At 40.8% G+C, this 20299-nt stretch overlaps 1 protein-coding gene across 5 annotated transcripts in view; it reads left to right on the forward strand.

Moving 5' to 3' along the window:
• impg2a (interphotoreceptor matrix proteoglycan 2a) overlaps positions 1–20299 on the forward strand; it is a 73168-nt gene that overhangs the window by 21694 nt on the left and 31175 nt on the right. For 4 of the 5 annotated variants that reach the window (XR_011341544.1, XM_069888630.1, XM_069888632.1 and 1 more), the window contains exons 9-10: positions 1042–1091; positions 16603–16752. Coding sequence is in view for 4 of the 5 variants with exons in the window: in XM_069888630.1 (XP_069744731.1) it covers positions 1042–1091; positions 16603–16752 (200 nt within the window). In the remaining variant the exon portion in view is untranslated. Of the gene's footprint in view, positions 1–1041; positions 1092–16602; positions 16753–20299 lie in introns of those variants that run through there. The other variant, XM_069888633.1, reaches the window with a different exon arrangement.

The following is a 20299-nucleotide window of genomic DNA, read 5'->3' on the forward strand; positions in this document are numbered from 1 at the left end:
GATGCTTGGCTCACTTGCCTTCATTCATCAGTCAGGTCAAAGAGTGCAGGAGTTAGGATACCATGCGGCAGTTGACAAGACTTGGAGTATTGTGAATAGTTCTGGTCACTCTGCAGAAGAAAGTGTGTCATTGACCTGTGAAAGATGCAGAAAAGGATCACAAGGACGTTACTAGGAGCTGGAGGGATGGGCTTGTAACGAGAAACCTGATAGATCAGGTCTTCTCCTGAGGGGGACATTATAAAGGTTTATCAAATTATGAGGCGCATGGATAATATATCCTTTTCCCCAGTGCAGGGAAGTTTAAAACTGGAGGAAAAATGTTTAAGGTGAGGGGGAAGATTTAAAAGAGACTGGAGGGACCACAGGGTGGCGCACAAATAGAGTGAGCTGCCGAAGGAAACCGCAGTGGCTGGGCCAACTACAAAATGTGGTAACTTGGTCAGCACGGAGGTGTGGGATGAAGGTCTGTTTCTGTGCTGTCAAATGGACCAAGGGAATGTATCAAGTGGAAAGAACAAACAGTACAAACACAAATGGACCAGGTAGCCCCCTTGTGTGGTATATTGTTCTATGAATTAGAACACAGAACATTACAGCACAATTCAGGCCCTTTAGTTCTTGACGTTGTGCCGACCTAAATATTCCTACTAAAGAAAACTTAACATTTCCTCCCTCGTAACCCTCTATTTTTCTTTCATTCACGTTGAAGAGTCTCTTAAATGCCCGTAATGTTTCAGCCTCCACCACCACTCATGGGAAGGCATTCCAGGCACCCAAAATTCTCCATGTTTTTTAAAAAAAAAAGTTGTCTTCCCTAAACTTTCCTCCCTTCACTTTGTACAGAAACGGAGTCTCTGTTCAGATGATGTATTAAAAGACTCTGTGTAGCATTACCATCCATTTTGGAGAAAAATCTTCATTGCTTGCTTTTGATAACGTTCTTCTTTCCTGAACCAATTCCAGAGTTATGTAGTAGTATATTCATATGGGCTAATAATTTCAAAGCCTCCAAATATTTGAAAAATTATTTCACTCTAGGTGCTCAAAGAATTTCCATTGACGGTATTAACAACTCAGCAGAAGAAAATGTAAGTCTTGTTTTAGCAGATTTTTGTTATGTTATATTTTGTTATGTTCTTTTTTTCTTCTCTTTGGCTTGGCTTCGTGGACGAAGATTTATGGAGGGGGTAAATGTCCACGTCAGCTGCAGGCTCGTTTGTGGCTGACAAGTCCGATGCAGGACAGGCAGACACGGTTGCAGCGGTCGCAAGGGAAAATTGGTGGGTTGGGGTTCGGTGTTGGGTTGTTCCTCCTTTGTCTTTTGTCAGTGAGGTGGGCTGTGCGGTCTTCTTCAAAGGAGGTTGCTGCCCGCCGAACTGTGAGGCACCAAGATGCACGGTTATGTAATTTTGAATTAATATCAGAACTCTCATCAAATTAACAGGATCAAATCCTTAATCGGTGAGAATTGCGGTAAATATTATTTCTTTAAATCCTTAGAATAGAAATTCTGGGATTATGGCCATGATCTTGAAAGACAAGGGAAAGTCTAAAAGCTAAAATATATAATAGAGATTGTTGTTGTACAATCCTTTAATTTGCATTGATTTTGCATAGAATACATCAACCTTGCTCAACAACCAACCTGCAGAGAGTATGAATTTTTTTAAGAACATGTGGAATAGGAGCAGGTGTCGGCCTTCAGGCCTGTTGATCCTACTCCACCATTAAATGAGATCATGGCTGATCAGATGATTGACTCATCTCCACCTACCTGCCTTTTCCCCATATCCCTTAATTTCCCTACTATGTAAAAATCTATCCAACTTTGTCTTCAATAGATTCACTGAAGTCACCTCCTTAAATAGGCAGCAAATTCCACAGATTCACCACCTTCTGGGAAAAGCAGTTCCTCTTTATCTCTGTCCTGAATTTACTACCCCAAATCTTGAGGCTATGTCCCCCTAGTTCTGATCTCCCCACTTCTGATCTGCCCTACCAATGGAAACAACTTACCTACCTCAATCTTATTAATGCCTTTCATAATGTTGCTATAAGACCCCCTCTCATTCTTCTAAATTCCAGCAAGTGCAGTCCCAGATGATTCAATCTCTCCTCATAAGCCAACCCCTCCATCCCTGGAATCGACCTGGTGAACCTCTTCTGTAACGCCTCCAAAGCCAGTCTATCCTTCCTTAAGTAAGGGGGACCAGCACTGCATGCAGTTCTGCAGATGCGGCCTCACCAGTTGCACCATAACCTCCCTGCTCCTAAATTCAATCCCCTCTCGCCATGAAGCCCAACATTCCATTTGCCTTCTCAATAGCCTGCTACCCCAAAAACCAATCTTTTGCGAGTCACTCCCTTCTGCACGTCAGCACGCTGCCATCGCTTGCCATTTAAATAATATTCTGATCTTCTATTCTTCCTTCCAAAGTGGACAACCTCACATTTGCCCACATTTGTACTCCAGCTGCCAGTCTCTTGCCCATTCACTTAACCCATCTAAATCTCTCTGCAGGCTCGGTATCTTTTGCACAATTTGCCTTTCCACTCTATTTAGTGTCTTCAGCAAACTTAGATACACTACACGCTTCCAGATCATTTATGTATACAGTGAACAGTTGTGGGCCCCTAAGGATTGCCAACCCCTGCACCCCAACTCTCTGCTTTCTTTTGGTTAACCAATGCGCTATTGATGCTAATACATCACCCCTAATTCCATACATCCTTGTCAAACTCCTTCTGAAAATCCAGGTAAACAACATTCACCTGCTCCCCTCTATCTACCAGGATCTGCCCAGAATCCAGAGAATTTTGGTAAATCATCACCAAAGCCTCAACTATAACTTCTGCCCTTTCGTTCAGTACCTGGGATACATTACATCAGAACCAGGGGATTTATCTATCTTCAGACCCTCAAGTTTTTTGAGTGCGACCTCTTGAGTGATAGCTAATTTTTTAACCCAGTGCTCAGTAAAGGACCTTGGCTGAACATTGTCTCTAGACTCTCCCAAACAACACAGACAAGGCTGAGTGGCCCATTTCTATGGCATCCACTCGATGCTCCAATAGGCTCAATAGAATGAGGCCATTGGCTGATGGCTTAGCTCAGTTAACTTTCTTTGCATTCATGGAAGATGATTTTTTTTTAATTTATGTGAAGCTTATAGTAAAACAGAATGAAAGATATAAATTTAGTTTCTAATTCTGTACGGTGGTTTTATTCAATCACTGCTGTATCTTGGAATTATTTGTAGACTTCTTGTCATTGTGAATGCTGAGAAAAGTGCTTAGGGTGTTGTGGACTGAAACTTTACATTTCACGACTTGTTTTTTTTTAAAGAGCTATTCTCACTTTGATGCTTTTAAAGAGAACTGCGTGTAAAATGCCAGTAGCCTCGAGCATAGGAGGCTGTAAAGTGACTTTGCAGAGATGTAGAAAGTCCTGAGTGGTCGTATGCACGATGAATAGCCCCTGTCGTTTCCACAGGAGAGAGCAGTCTAGAACCAGAGGACATTTGTTAAAATGAGAGGGGAGAGATTTACAAGGGCCCTCAGGGGCAATATTTTCCCCGCAGAGTGTGGCAGACACATGGAAGGAGTTGCTAGAGGAAATGGGACAATTATGACATTTGAAAGTCATTTGGACAAATGCATGGATAAGAAGGGTTTCGAGGCCAAACACAGTGTAGACATCATGGGGTCAACATTGGGCAAGTTGGGTTGTGGGGCTTCTCTCCCATGCTGTTTAACTCTGATTCCGTGGCTCTGAAAGTTTTCTGTTCTCTACAATGACATTTCTTTCTACAAACGCGAGTGATTTAGTTACAGATGCTATCGACCTTGTACTAAGGCTGTTCCATAGTCATCAATAGATAGAACATAATTCAGCACGGGAACAGGGTGTACTCTTTGGGCCATGTGCCCTTGCTGTACCTGACCTATAAATCAAACCAAAACTGCTGCTTCCATGTTCATAGCTATTCCTCCATTCCCTTTATATCCATGTGCCCATCTAGAAGCCTCGGCAGTCTGTTCTGTCATCCACCGCTCTGTGTAAAAACAAAATTCCCAGCACATTTCCTTTCAACGTCCCCACCTTAAGCGCATGTTCTCTAGTGGGTGATGTTTTACCCTGGGAGGAAAATGTACCGACTGTCCACCCTATCGATGCCTTTCATAATTTTATAACTCTTTTATCGGGTCTCCCCTCAGCCTCTGATGCTTCAGACAAAAATGACACACGTTTGTCCAACCCCCCCCCCCCAATAACTTCTTGTAGTGGGGTGATCAGAATTTCAAGTGTAGCCTCACCAAAGTTTTGTATCATTGCAACATGACCTCTTCTTATCTTTCTTTGGCTTGGCTTCGCGGACGAAGATTTATGGAGGGGGTAAATGTCCACGTCAGCTGCAGGCTCGTTTGTGGCTGACAAGTCCGATGTGTTACAGGCAGACACGATTGCAGCGGTTGCAGGGCAAAATTGGTTGGTTGGGGTTGGGTGTTGGGTTTTTCCTCCTTTGCCTTTTGTCAGTGAGGTGGGCTCTGCGGTCTTCTTCAAAGGAGGTTGCTGCCCGCCGAACTGTGAGGCGCCAAGATGCACGGTTTGAGGCGATATCAGCCCACTGGCGGTGGTCAATGTGGCAGGCACCAAGAGATTTCTTTAGGCAGTCCTTGTACCTCTTCTTTGGTGCACCTCTGTTACGGTGGCCAGTGGAGAGCTCGCCATATAACACGATCTTGGGAAGGCGATGGTTATTTTTGTTCTCAATACCCCATCCAATGTCAAGCCTGCCAAGTGTCTTCTTAACCACCCTGTCTACTTGATAGTAGATTGTGTCTTTGTTTTTCTGTTAACAGGATAATTTTGCTTCCTTAAATTTGTTAAAACTTGCTTCATGGTATTGTGACCACAGGTATTTGGCACTTAATTTCATTAATTCCCTTCGGTTTGTTATATGTTCCGACAAGAGAGGGGTTGAAAAAAAATGCATGTATAAGATTGGCTTCGCAATTGATCCTGTACTTCTGTGCATTCACCCGAGTGCTAACTGTGATGTTCTCTGGCTTGGCTGAATGCCATATGGGATGTAGGTTGTTCTGAAGGCCAAGTATTCTCTCGCCTTATTTGAGCCCATTGAAGTTGAGCCCATTCTTTTAGTTTTCTCCCATTGTCTTGCGGAGATGGAGATTGTGGATCTTGTTCCCCATTTTGGTGGAGATCATCTGCCTTACCTTTGTTCTTTTGTGTGCTCTGTATGTCTCATCTACTGTCTGTTAAACACCATAAGGTTGATCCTGCAGCCTGTTCCGTCTGATATCACCTGCTATCAATATCAAGTTTCACATTCCAGTCCCTGCTTCTGGCATGACGTTTGCTGAAAACTTTCCCTCCGGCACAGTTAGAATGTTTTTTCCTGGCATGAGCTTGAGCATTGTTCCCTTGTGTTTGCAGGATTCAAGTCATTGTCGTATAGCATGAAATGGGCCCTTTGGTGCCACGGTCCATGCTGACCGAGATGTCTCCTTTATGCTAATCCCATTTCCTTGCATTTGAATCATATCCCACTATTCCGTTGCTCTCCATGTACCTACCAAATGGCTTGTAAACAAGCAATTGTACCTGCTTCACCCACCTCCTCTTGTCGTTTGATCCATACACCTTTCACCTTCTCCGTTGGAAAACCTAGCTCTCCAGTTTATTTTGAATATTTCCTCTCTCACCGTAAAGCAGTGATATGTGGCAAAACTTTGGGTGCAAATTAATAGCATTCTGAAGATGCTGATACATGTGGATAGGGTCATGAAGAAGCTTTTTAACCCACTTAAGCTAAGGAGGAGATTGCTGGGGCTCTTACAGAGGTTGTAGCATCTATTTTAACCATAGGTAAGGTACTTGAATATCTGGGGTAAAGAGACAGTATTTTTGAAAGCCAGGAAATTACTGTCCAGTGAGCCTGATGTCAGTAGCAAATAAACTATTGGAAAAAACATCGTAGGTGCTTTTTAACCCCTGCAATCTCCTCCTCTGCTTAAGCTTATTTAAACCACATCTTCTGGTGTTTGCATTCCCTAGACTTGAAAAAAGACTGTGACTATTTGCTCTATCAATGTCCCTCATAATTTTATAAATTTGTATAAGGTCACCCCTCAGCATCCACTGAGAACAATCTTAGCTGATCGAAACTCTCTTTGGAAGCCTTCCGTTCCAGGCAATATCCTGGTGAATTTCTTCTGTACGCTTTCTCGCCTTACCACATTGATCGTGTGGTGACTAGAAATGAACACAATACTCCAAGATTGGCTGAACCAATGTCATGTACATCTAAAACATGATGTCCCAACTCTTGTACTACATACAATACCTATGAAGGCAAGTGAAGTAAGAAGCTTCTTTATGAGCCTTGGCACTATTTTCAGGAAGCTATAAACACACCCAGAGTTTCTCTGCTTGGAAGGTGCTTGCCATCTGCTGCCTGGCCTGGCCAGTACGAGGTCATGCGAAATGCATAACTTCACACTTGTCTGGATTGAATTCATCTGCAACTGCTTCATCCAACTTTCCACTGATACATGTCTCTGCAAACCCCCCCCCCCCCCCCACCCATCTGCAACTTCACCAATCATCAGTAAACCTGCGTGTGAGACCACAGATATTCTCATGCAATTCATCGATATAAGTGACAACCAACAAAGGTCCCACAGGACACCACTGGGCTACAGATTTCTACTCCACCACTACTAACCTCTGCCACCCATCACCAAGTCAATTTTGGATCCAGTTTGCCAAGAACACCTTGTCTCCTATGTGTCCTAATTTGTCAAAAAGCCTTCTTAAATTCCATGTGTACTCTGCCGACTGCCTTGCTAACTTTATTAATAATGTGCTCAGAAAACCTCAATAAGATTTGTGACGCATGATTTCCCCTGCACTAAACAATGCTGGTACCCTCTAATCAGGACCTGCTTTTCAAAGTTATCATAAATCCTATCCCCAATTGTTTTTTCCAATTGTTTTTTTTGCTACTGCCATCAGGCTCACTGAACAGTGGTTCCCTGGCTTATTCCAGCTGGCCTTTGTAAATATGTTTACCCTCCAGTATTCCAGGACCTCACCTGTACTTGAAGATGATGCAAAATCCTCTAGAAGACCCCCAGCAATCTCCTCCTTTGCACTTTAGGTAGATTTCATCAGACTTTGGACATTTGTCCATCTTGTTGTGCCTGAGTATCTCAGACATTTTTCCTAATCACGCATGTTCCAAACTAACATTGTACACCTCCCCTAACTCTCCACCCTCCCTGTCCTTCATTCAGGACTCCACAGATATCCCCTGGCTCCATAAAGTCTACCCTTTTGGTCCCTGATGGACCTGTCCTCTCTTTACTCATCTACTTGCTTCTGATCTCCTCTTTAAGTCCAGGCATATGCTTGGCCATTCATTAGATTTTCCTCTCTCTCTGAACCCAGTTTAGTGACTTTTACCTTTAACCCATTTCTGTTCTATTCCATGGTGTTTCTTTCCAAACTTTCTCTACAACCTGATGAGTACTGTACATGGAAGGTCGGTCAATGGCGTTACATGGAGTTCACTGGACTGTTCTATTCAAATCTTCAAATGTGTTTGGATTAAGCATGTTTCTGTAGAGAAGAAGTGGAAAATCTCATGAAATGGTAAGAGAGTCTCAATGTGGATGAGACAAAGGAGATGATTGTGGACTTCAGGAGGACCAGGAACGACCATCCTCCACTACACATCAACAACATTGTCATAGAGAGAGTGGAGAACACCAAGTTCACTTAACTAGTGATTTATCATGGACACTCAAAATCTCCTCACTTGTCAGGAAGGCACAACAGCAACTGCACTTCCTGAGAAGAATGAAGCGGGTAAGGCTACCAGCCACTATTATGTCAACCTTCTATAGGACCTCGATCGAGAGCGTCCTGGCTGGCTGCATCACTGTGTGGTATGGTTGCTGCAGAGAAATGGATTATAGTCAATCCACAGGAGCATAAGAGTGGTAGAGAAGATTACTGGAGTTCCATCCCCTCATTGATGTGATCTACCTGGATCGCTGTCTGAAGAGGGCATGCAAAATCATTGAGGACCCCTTCCATCCTACATACAGCATCTTTGAGCTGCTCTCTTCAGGGAAGAGATAGAGGAGGATCAGAGCCAGCACCACGAGGCTGAGGAACAGCTTCTTCCCACAGGCCGTGAGAATGCTGAACGACCAAAGGAATTTCTCACATTAACCATCTTAGAGTCTCATTTGTACAAAGCAATATTTATTTTTATAGATATAATATTTGGCCTACATACGTATTATTTGTCTTTACACATGTTATGTCTGGTTGCACTGAGGTCCGGAGAACACTTGTACAATAAACTTGACTTGTTTTTTTTGAGAGGGTGCCTTTCTTCCTGTCAACTGTTAAATTTTTAAAATTTTTTTTTATTTTTCACACTATGAACCATACTGACCAAAATACACATAAACATTTCCCTCTTGAATATACCTATTCCCCCCTCCTTTCACTCCCTCCTTCACCCCCCTCCCCATCCACTCAACGTTCAACCTATATGATACATTAAACCCATTAAAAAATGTCATCACATAGTGAAAATAAACAAGAAAATTGTGTCATCTACTTTTACATACTGGATCAGTTCATTTCGTCTTCTTTTCCTTCTGTCATTTTAGGGGGTGGAGGTCCGCGGTAGGACTTCTCTGTTGTGTTCCATGTACGGTTCCCAAATTGGTTCGAATACTGCGATGTTATTTCTTAAATTATATGTTTTTTTTTCCAATGGAATACATTTATTCATTTCTATGTACCATTGCTGTATTCTCAAGCTATCTTCTAATTTCCAGGTCTGTCAACTCTTAATTGATACAGATCAAAGCTAGCCATTCCTCTCAACTTCTCAAATAAAAGGTCATTTTATTTCGATGACATTGAACATGCAGAAAATTTATTTTCTTGATGTGCACAAATCTGATTTAGGTCAGTGCAAGACATGGAATTTGACCTCCTTCAAATATTTTGAGGCACTTTCACTCAGATGTCTATCTTCATTCAGATTTTCAAGGACGATCCATTGGAATAATCTGCTGAATGGGATAGCATAAAACTACCTTGTGCTGCCGAATTCAGCTTTAGTTTAAGATTGATGGCTGATCACTCTTCCATCAATGAATGTCAGTGTGGATTTCACTGCCAGATCTGAATATCTGCCCACGCAGATGTATGGCTCCAATATTTCTCTGCCCTCAAACTCTCCGTCATCTTCTATGACATGGATGCTCTGGTTTGACTTCCTTTCCATTGGACCTTCTACTTTTCCTTCAAAAATTTCCTCAGCATATTTTCACGTTCAACATGCAAACTTTATATTAATGGGTACACTGTTCACATAACCTGCAGTTTAATCTGAATGCAGGGTTTTTTTTTCTATTAATATTCACAGCTTGTACATATTATTCTGTTAACCTAGTTTTCATTCATTTGTTTCTCTTAACCAATTGTTTTAACCCCCCCCACTTTTCAGGATGAATCTGGTGATTGAGTGCATAGATACTCTGTAGTTCCTTTGCCACTGGCATCCCAGTTAATTGGCTGTGCAGTGTCCTGGCATAGGAAGCCCTTTGTGCCTTTTTAACTGGGACACTAATTGCTTTTCCACTGAACACACTCATCTCCGGGGATCAGTGTGTTCTACCTTCAACTGGAAACAGGTGACTTTCTGCTGTCCCTTTCCCACTGGCTTTATCAGCACGCCGGGGATATGAGTAGAGGTCAAGGCGGTTAATCCCTGGTGTGAAATGACATAATTGACACCAGCGTTCAGACAGGATGCCTAGAAGGACTTCACAAGTAGGTGTTAATTGGACGTGCTGTGGAGTAATGGATTATTGTTTTGGAAAGCAGCAGATGAATGAACTTGGAAGATCGGGTCCGGAGCCGCGGTCTCTCTGAGTGCAGTTGGCTGTTCTAAGAGGGTCATGTGGTTTTCTCTGAGAAAGAGCGAGAGAATTCAGTTCTACAGTTCAGCAGCAGCAGCTGGGACCGGAACTGGACAAGCTGGCAAACTTGTGGAAAAACCCCATTTTGAAGATTGGTTGTGACTGCTTAGTTCAGCCTGTTCAAAGCCCTGTGGTCCATACAAGAGGAGAAGACTGGCTGTATAATGTTTCACTTGAAGTAAGGGAAACAAAAAGGAACTATGTGGTGACCTGAAAGAAAGAGGTTATCATCTGGAAAACCCTGATGGGGCAAGTTTCTTTGGCAAGACACTGAAGTTGCTGATCTAAAGGGATCAGTTGTGGGTGTCCAATGAACAACAAATCTCTCTCTGAAAACCGTCAAGAACTTTCCTGAGCGGTAACCATTTACCTTTCAAGCACTAAAGCCTGGTGAACTTTATAAATGTTAAATTCTGTGCACAGTATAAGAATTGCCTACAATGAGTGAACTTGGAGGAGTGGGAAGTGAGATTGGACTGTGAATCAAAGAACTTTTCTGAACTTACATGTGCGCTTAGAATTAGAAGGGAGTTAAGTTAATAGTAATAAGTTAAAGTGTGATTCTGTTTTCATGTTTAAAAATAATTAAAATCAACTTTGGTTTAAGTATCCATTTGTCTTGGTGAATTCTATCGCTCCTGGGGTTTGAAGTCCTCTGGGCTCGTAACAATACAAATAAATAAATAAATTTTGTTTCTTAATTATGAGAATCTTGGATGGTTAGTGTGAGCAGTTCCTTTGGTTGTTCGTTAATCTCACTACCCATGAGAAGAAGCTGTTCCTCAGCCTGGTGATGCTGGCTCTGATCCTCCTGCAACTCTTCCCCAATGGGAGCAGCTGAAAGATGCAGAATGCAGGGTGAAAGATGTCCTCAATAATTTTGAACTCCATCTTCAGACAGCGATCCCAGTAGATCATGTTGAGGGAGGGAGACTCCAGTGATCCTCTCTGCCACTCTTAATGGTCCTGTGGATTGACCTCTGATCCATTTCACTGCAGAAATTGTACCGCACTGTGATGCAGCTGGCCAGGAAGCTCTCGATGCTCCTGCAGAAGGTTGACATAATGGTGGCCAGTAAGTAGCCTTGCCCACTTCATACTTCTCAGAAAGTGCAGTCGCTGTTGTGCCTTCCTGAAAAGTGAGGAGATGTGTGTTCATGATAGGTCACTAGTTAACTGAACTCCAGGAGATTGGTGATCTGTACTCTGTCCACTATGTAGAGTGGAGGGTGGTCCTTCCTGGTCCTGCTGAAGTCCACAATCATCTCCTTCGTCTTGTCCACGTTGAGACTCACACCACATCACAAGATTTTCAGCCTCTTCCCTGCAGTGCGACTCATCTGTGTTGCTGATGAGGCCAACGACTGTTGTGTCGTCTGCAAACTTGATGACACTGCTGGAGCAGTAAGGTTCAGTAATTCCCAAAAGAGATTTTAGGGGTCTGTTAATATTACAGAGAATGCTTTGGCATCAGGCTCTGAAAACATAGCGTGATATTAATTAACATGGACAGCTCTAAATATGAACTGATCAATCAATCAAACTTAATGTGTTAGAACAAGCTGGAGAATTGATTGATCCAGAGCATTTAGGCAGCTGGCCATGTATTCTGTAGAGAACTGAAATGTGACTATATTGCAAACAACAGCACATTTTGGTCTTTTGAAGGTCTGGAGGTTAGATAAAGCACATCGAAACTCTAGCACTGATCCACGAGTCCCAAGGCATTCTGTAATGTCCTGAGCGTAGGAGCCAATTACACCTGTATCTGGTCCCTCAGCTTACATCAGCTACCAGCTGGTTCATCAGCTGGAGACCTTTCATTTTAATCAGCCTTCACTAAAATGGTAAGTGAAGGTAACTTAAAAAAAAATCAATGTTTAAAGTAACTTATGGCAATAATGCTGGAAAGCTACTTGGCCACAAAAGGCAGGGATAGCTCGAGGAAACCTGAGGTGTGGACCAGATCCTGCAAGATTCTGCCCCAACTTACACAAGGTTACTTATCCAGTAGTGAAAACAACAATTTGATTTAACAGTAAATTAGAATAAAAGTCTGTTGCGCTCTGAAAGTCAGGAAGTAAAAAGTACAGGTAATAATTTTTCAAGTTATTTTACACGACCTTGATTTAAAAATCCATAGAAGTCATCAAATAGAGGCAATATAATTTCTTGTATTAAAAGTGAAGTCATAAGTCATTCATTATGACTTAAGGTTTTCAGATTTTGTAGTCCATAAAATATTGAAGTTCATATCCAATTATTGATTTAGCATTGATCGCATCCAGAAAGATGAATGAAATGTATAACTATATTTCAATGTGTCACCCTCTGCAGATGACAGTTATTTGGTTTCATTGCAAATGCAACTTCCAGACTGTTGTTCATTAAAACTTTGAAACTATTGTATCAGAGTTATTCTGCATGGCAAGCACAAAACTTGATTCGAAACAAAGTGCTGGATAAATGATGAGAGAATAGCCAGAGAAAAGTTTTCATCGACTTATTTATACATAATGGTGTCTTACAACTTGCTTTTCAAGCATTGTAGCTGATAATGTTATGAAAACATTTTAAATGGTGACTAACCTTCACATGCATAGCAAAGTTCTTAAATATCAGGGCACTAACCCTAAATCAGTGAGGCAACAGACGTTTGTTACGGGAAAGCTTAGGTTCCTTTCCAGGCTCGTCAGTGAGATGAAGGCTCCACCTCAATGATTACCGTCAGAATGTAACATAATTCTTCGTAAAGGAGTAAATGTTAATGAGGATATCGCAGGTCTGGACAAAAAAAATGTTGTCAACTTGAAAGAAGTTGAATGATTTCCATTAGAAGATGCAACTTAAAAGGAATTTAATACCCAGGATTAAATTTCCTAATACAAATCTTCCATCAGTGACAATCTTCTAAATCCAAATAAAATTTCATCTCTTGAAAGATCTTGGACCATTAACTGTGATTCTTGGTCTATGGATGCTTCATAACCTGATGAATATTTCTTTTGCTCATGGAAACTTAGTAAAATGTCTTAGTCTATTTTTAACATTTGGTCACTGAGTTGCAGGAATAACAGGATGAAAATAAGGGAAGTTATCTCAATTTAATTACATTCTTGAAAAGGAACATTTTCAAGAGCCCTTGACTCCATAATCATACAGAAGTTAACAGCACAAGAAAGTAACATTTCAGTTTTTAAAATCTAAATGGAAAGAAATGATTAAAGCATAATAACATCACAATATTGTTATTTTAAAAAATAAAAAGTTATAAAATATTACAATTCCACACTGATATTTCAATTAAAATGAATAACAACTGCTTTTTTTACACATTGAACATCGAACTTTCTGATTGAGTCTACTCTGGGGGATCTTGTCAAGTGCCTTATTAAAGTCCATATACACTACACCCACTCCTCTACCTTCATCAGTTTTTTTTTGTTATTTCCTCAAAAAACTCAATTAGGCCCACGAGTCATGATCTTCCCCACACAAGGTTGTGTAGACTATCCCTGAGAAGACGATGCTTCTCTAAATGGTTGGGAATCCTGTCCATGAGAATCCTCTCCACTTGTTTGCCCACCATTGATGTAAGACTCTCTCGTCTTTAATTTCCAGGATTCTGCCTTTTACCTTTCTTTAAATGTGGGAACTACATTTGTCATTCTCAAAGCTTCTGGCACCACTCATGTGTCCAGTGAGGACATAAAGATCATTGCCAATACCTCAGAAATCTCTTCCCTCACTTCCTGTAGAAATCTGGAGTATATCCCATCCGGTTCCAAGGATTTGTCTATCCAAATGTTCAATGGAGCTCTAGAATTTCCTCTTTCTTAACCTCTATGTACTTCACCACATTAGTCTATTTTACGCTAGCCTCATGTTCACTAAGGTTCCCCCTCCCTGGTCAACAATGGAGTACAGTTTAGCAAAGTTTAAAGAAATTATTTTCTTTGATTTCTCATGAAAAACCATTAACTTAAAAGTTTAAAACGTATTGGATTTCTTTCAAGTTATTTCGTCAAATGGAAATGATGCATCTTCTTTCAGGTTGACAACATTTTTTTGCCCAGACCCATGATATCCTCATTAACATTTACTTCTGTATGAAGAATTATGTTACAAATTGTTGAAATGGAGCCTCCATCTCACTGAAGAACCTGGCAAGGAACCCAGGCTTTCCCGTAACAACATCTGTTGCCGCAGAGATTTAGGCTTAGTTTCCTGATGTTTAAGTTCTTTGCTATGCATTTGAAGATCACTACTTGCTATTTAACACTTTTTCTTCATAACGTTAACAGCAACAAAGTTTGAATTAATTTACGAAGGGTGTTTTAATAAACCATTCTAGATATATATATTTTTGACTATCTCTGCTGTAAGCATCCAGATATTAAATGATAATCAAATGAATATTTAATCTTAACAATAAGTGATTGAATTAACAGTAGTAATCAGTTATTAATAGAGCAGGAGGGTAACAGAGTTGAGGTTAGTTAAAGTGAAACGAGAAAATGCTGAAAACCCTCCATAGTTTGGACAACGTCTGTGGAAAATGAAGCAGGAAAGGAGTTCAACCTGAATGTCAGCTCTTTTACTCTTTGTCAAGATGCTGTCTGACCTGCTGAACATTTCTTGCCTTTATTTCAAATTTCCAGTATCTCTATTTTTTGTATTTACATTTTTAAAATTTCTATTCCAAGTCAAGGTCAGAGATGTGTCTTAGGCCTTGTATTGACTGTGTTAAGTTTTATAAAAAAAAAGTATTCAAAAAGAAAGGAGACATCATGTCATCCCGCGACAGGAAGCAGGCGAATAAATTGGAAAAGATGCCGCGGATTTTCAACAGGAGGTTTCCAGGATTGTAGAACTTTTGTTATAGGGGGAGATTGGGTCTTTATTCCTCAGAGCGTAGGAGGCTGGATGTGTCTTTATATAAAGTCACAAGGGTCACGGAGAAAGGCGGGGGGGATGATTTGAGAGGAAACTGAGGAGCAACGTTTTCACCAGTGGTTTATTCTGTATCTGAAACAGGTTTTAGAGGAAGCTATAAAAGTGGGTAAAATTATAGTGTTCAACAAATAGCTGAACAGATAAGTGGATAGGAAGAGTTTAGAAGGATATGGACCAAATGCAGGCAAATGAGACTAGCTCAGAATGCCAAGCTGGGCTGTAGGACTCGATGACTCTAATCACAAGCTTATCTGTTTTATATTCCCATTTTGGATTTAGTTTGCTTATCATTGATGTTGTTTGAATCATTTCATTATGATTCCCTGTACACAGCATCTTTCAGCTGCTCCCGTCGGGGAAGAGCTACAGGAGGATCAGAGCCAGCCCCGCCAAGCTGAGGAACAGCTTCTTCCCACGGGGAGTGAGAACGCTGAACCACCAAAGGAACTGCTCACACTGACTCTCCGGGATCTCGTATTCATGAATCAATATTTACTTGTATATATGAATACTTGTCCTACATATGTATAGTTCTCTGTATGTGGGTTATGTCTGCTTCTTCAGGGTAGTTTAAAAAAAAAAGATGTTGGTCGAGAGTTTGTCCCCCGAGATGGAGACAGAAAGATCACAAAAAAGGAGAGTGTTGCAAGAGATGGACCCAGTGAATTTGAGGTCAGGGTGCAAGTTGGCAGCAAAGTGGTTAAAGTTGACTTTGGTTGGGAGTGTTATGTGTGATATATTTGGTTGTGCGCCTTCATGTTTTGCAACAAGGACCGGAGAACACTGTTTCATCATGTTGTACTTGTGCAATCAGGTGATAATAAACTTGTCTTGACTTGATTGCCACATGTTATATCAAATGAATGCTCCCTTTTTGATTGATGTATGTAAAGGACATAGAAACCTGATAGCATTGAGAGTATTCAATTAGTTACATGATAGAAATGAAAGTTGGAATGTTCGTTAGTGAGATTTTTTTTTAACCTTCAGTTAAATTTGACTTCTATGGAAGGTTCAGGTTTATGGGATGCTAATTCTTGAGAATTATGGTATATTTTATCCAAAATGATTCTGCAAAGAATAAGATGGAAATGCAAAACAAATGGCCTTCTCAGCTAATCAAGGACAACCGTTTAAAGGAATATTCTATTTGCATCAGAATTGTTCAGTTGGGGAAGCAACATTTTTCTACTTTGGCAACAGCAGAAAGCATTTGTTTTCCATTGATCCCAACAATTCATACCAGATCAAAAAAGTAGATATGTGCTGAGGGGCCCAACCCCCAACAGGATCTGCTTAGATTTGCTCCAGTTGATTTCAAATTGGTACTCGAAAAGACAGAGGAGAAACAGGACTTTCATTCTTCAGTTTTGCCTTGAACCAAATCCAAATTCCACAGAATAAAGCACAATGTATTAATGGCCTCTATTATCCAGCTCCCCCAAGGGTCTTTCATATCATCAGACTGACCTTACTGTTTAAATATCTATTTTCCATTTTCCTCTTATAATATATCCTCTGTATTAATATTGGAAATTAATGAGCCAGTTTGAATTGCGTTTGGCAGATAATTTTGCATTTTAGTAATATATTCCTGCACCGTCACAGACACCCGGAGAAACGGAACAAGTTACAAAGAAGCCGACAAATCAAGTTGTGGAGTTCTTCATTCAACTGATTGGGGAGAATGACACCAAGGAACTGTCTGACCTGGCGACGAGGGATTATCTGAGACTGGCTGATCATGTCCATGCCAAGGTAAACCAAAGATTTCACTGCAGGTTTTTTTAAAAAGTGACCTTGGAAACGAGGTAGTCCATGCCAGGAAATGTAAACATTAACACTTATAAATTGCAGACAGTTAGATGTGAACAGCTTCAGAAAACACCGGTAACGAGTTACGTTCTCTGTCTCCTGCTGATAACTGTATCTGCTGGAGTTGGAGAGAGGACATGGTTTAAACGTGTAAGATCCTGAAAGATGGTGACAGATGGGATGCGGAGAAGACGTTTCCTCTTGTGGGTAAATCTGGAACTACCAGCTACTGGGTCACCACTTAATTCAAAGAAGAGGCAACGATTTTTTTCTCTCACACAGATGGTTGTTCGCTTTTGGAATTCATTTAATACTTTTGGGGCAGAGGTCGATAGACACTTTATAAGATTTATTTTTAAAAGTTGACATACGGCTCGATAACAGCCCATGGCACCCAATTAACCTACAGGCCTCATACATTACTTGAAAGGTGGGGTGAAACCAGAGCACCCAGAGGGAACCCACACAGACGCAGGGAGAACGTACCATCTCCTTACGGACAGCACCAGATTTGAACCCGGGTCACTGGTGCTGTAATGGCATGGTGCTAACCACTACATTAACCGTGCTGCTCCAAGGAAGGGGCTGAATGATTACTTTTGATAGACTGGATTGCAGTTGCTTGATGGTGGCGTGGGCTCAAGGCGCTCAGTGGCCTACTCCTGCTCCCTCTGCGGTCGTTATGGTGCCCAAAATGTTCATAAACATTTCTTGCCGCAATGCTGCCCTCTCACTCCAACCAGCTTTCCACTGCGGTGAATGTCCTCTACGGAACAAATGGACTCAAGATTAACCCAATAATAATTGCCGTGTTACATTGTGCAGATGACACATGACACATGCAAGGCATAGGTCTTCTACGAACTCACCCCCATGTGTAACCACTCTCCAACAATGAAGGCCTATGATGAGATTCTGGCAATACATCTCACGAGTTACCTCTCAGTGAAGGGAGTATTCGCTCCAGCGCACCTGCATATCATTTGGCTAACTCTGTTCAAGCCTCAAACCTTGGTTAACTTGGTTTAACTCCTGTATGCTTCTGGATTATTGTCCACCTCAAGCAAGCACCTCAAACGCTGGAGAGATATGACCAATGTAAAATACTCCAAATCCACTGACACGATCATAACTCTCGCAGAGCCTGTAATTACATTCAGCCAGCTTCAATGGCGAGGCCACGCCATGCACATGTTTGACACCTGATTCTAAAACAGACACGCCATTCTGAGCTTTCCAGAGGGATGGTGGAGCCCCAGATATTTTCAAAGCCTCCTTGTAAAGATGTAATATCCCCAAGGTCTCGAGGGAATTTTTGGCCCACTACCACTCAAAATAAGAGTCAGAGATTTATACAGCACGGGAACGGGGTCCTTTGGCCAAACTCATCTGTGCCAGCCAAGATCTTGCCTCATTTGCCTGTGTTTGGCCCAAATCCCTCTCCTATCCATGTACCCGTCTAAATGTCTATAAACATTGTAACATACCCATCTCTTCTGAAAGCTTGTTCACATCTCCACCAACCTCTGTTGTCCTTCTCGCCCCCTTTAAATCTTTTCACTCTAGCCTTAAATCTGTGCCTTGCAGCTTTAGACACCCCCACCCTGGGTATGTCCATTCACCTTATCTATATCCCTCATTATTTTATGTGCCTCAATAAAATCACCCCCTGAGCCGCCATCAAGACCTGACAGAACGCTCCAGTTGCAGCTAAGCCAGAATGCTTAGCACATTTTGCTTCTACAGTTGATTTATGAAGTGAAAGCTGTAAATGTACAATTCTAGATGAATGCTCAGATAGAGGGTCTGGCTAACTTGACCGTAGAACCTCAAATATAAATGAAAGCAAAAGGACTTCTCTTGGAATACTTCTCCAGAATGTTTGATGTCATTGGAAAAAGAAATCCTTGACACAAAGTAGAACCTGACAAAATGCAACCAAAAACAAATTTCCCAATCCAAAATGGTACACATTGGTTGAGAATATTGCAGCAACTCTAAATCTTCACTGCTCTCAGGAAATGATCTAGAGTGTGGGCATCCTTCTTCTAACAGAGTAATAAATTTCAGTGGAAACACTGGAAGTTGTAGTTTTTTTCAAAAAGTCATTCAACATTGTTGAATTCAACCTTTTTGAATTCTTTTTCAGATGAGAATACTATGAGTGTCTTAGACCTACTCAGAGAGAATTAGTTTTTCAATAACAGGAACGATGAAGTGCCATTTGTTGTCATTAACTTAATTTGACAAATATGCATTTAAATTGAAAAGTGCTGTGGAACATTTAATCCTTGAGGAAAATATCTAACTAGAGATGACCATTCTGTTAATTAGTATGCTCTCCGAATAGGGGTGTTCAATGGTTCCTGGTTATGTCAAATGTCTTCTTCAATATAAACTAATGCAAAACAATAGTCAAACTATTTTATAAATTTTCATTCTGTACAAATATTTTTAAAATATAATTTTTATTAAATTTTATATATTCACAACAAAAAATGAAAGATCAAGAAAAATATACAATGTATTCTAGAATAAAAATGAATATCGCAACTAATGGTAAACAAACAAAATTCAATATTATATCTCTTGTTCCCCCAAAAGAAAAAAGATTAACTAATCCTAAATCTATACCCCCTACACTAAAAAGAGAAAAAGCTGCTGGGTAACAGTATTGGTATGTTGGTGAATTGCCTTATCTGTAAATAAGTAAGTTCGGGAAGAGACTACAAATTCTTCGAATGTTACGTACAAAACAGTAAACCTGTTGTAGAAATATTTTGTCAATCAGCAGTATTTTTGCGTAGTTTAGATCTTTGTTAATTCAAGTTTGACTCAGTAACTCTGATGCAAACTCGCTGTCAAATTGGTTTGTCCTCACTATGGCAATAAAAGGGATATTTTTTCCTTCCTCTAATTTGCATTGTTGCTATTGATTCTCTCAGCAATCCCAATGTTTAATTTTAGATGAATGGATTGAGGACAAAGTGTAAAGGTTTGCCTTTTAACTGATTGATGGAATGCTCTGGATATTAGCAGTAACATGCTATTTATTCTCAGCGCACGACATAGAATAAAAGTACTTGTGTGAAGTTTGATGTTCACAACTATGATACTCACATATTTTGCACTAAAAGGCAACTTTTAATCACTGTTGAAGCTCATATGGGAAGAAAGGCCACATTGTCAAACCATTTGATTGGAGTCTGGGGTGTTTAGACCCAGGAATCTCAATCTCAAAATAGGAGCTAGCCTTTCAGATGAGATCTGAAAATAAATTTCAGAATGAAGTGTTCCATTTGTAAGCTTTTCAAAGAAAATTTCTTATTGGCCATGTAACAATTTCTGATTGGGCGTGTAACAATTTCTCATTGGGCACGTAACAATTTCTCATTGGGCGTGTAACAATTTCTCATTGGGCGTGTAACAATTTCTCATTGGGCGCGTAACAATTTCTCATTGGGCGCGTAACAATTTCTCATTGGGCGCG

The sequence above is a fragment of the Narcine bancroftii genome, chromosome 7 (assembly GCF_036971445.1).
Source record: "Narcine bancroftii isolate sNarBan1 chromosome 7, sNarBan1.hap1, whole genome shotgun sequence".
Taxonomy (NCBI): Eukaryota; Metazoa; Chordata; class Chondrichthyes; order Torpediniformes; family Narcinidae; genus Narcine; species Narcine bancroftii.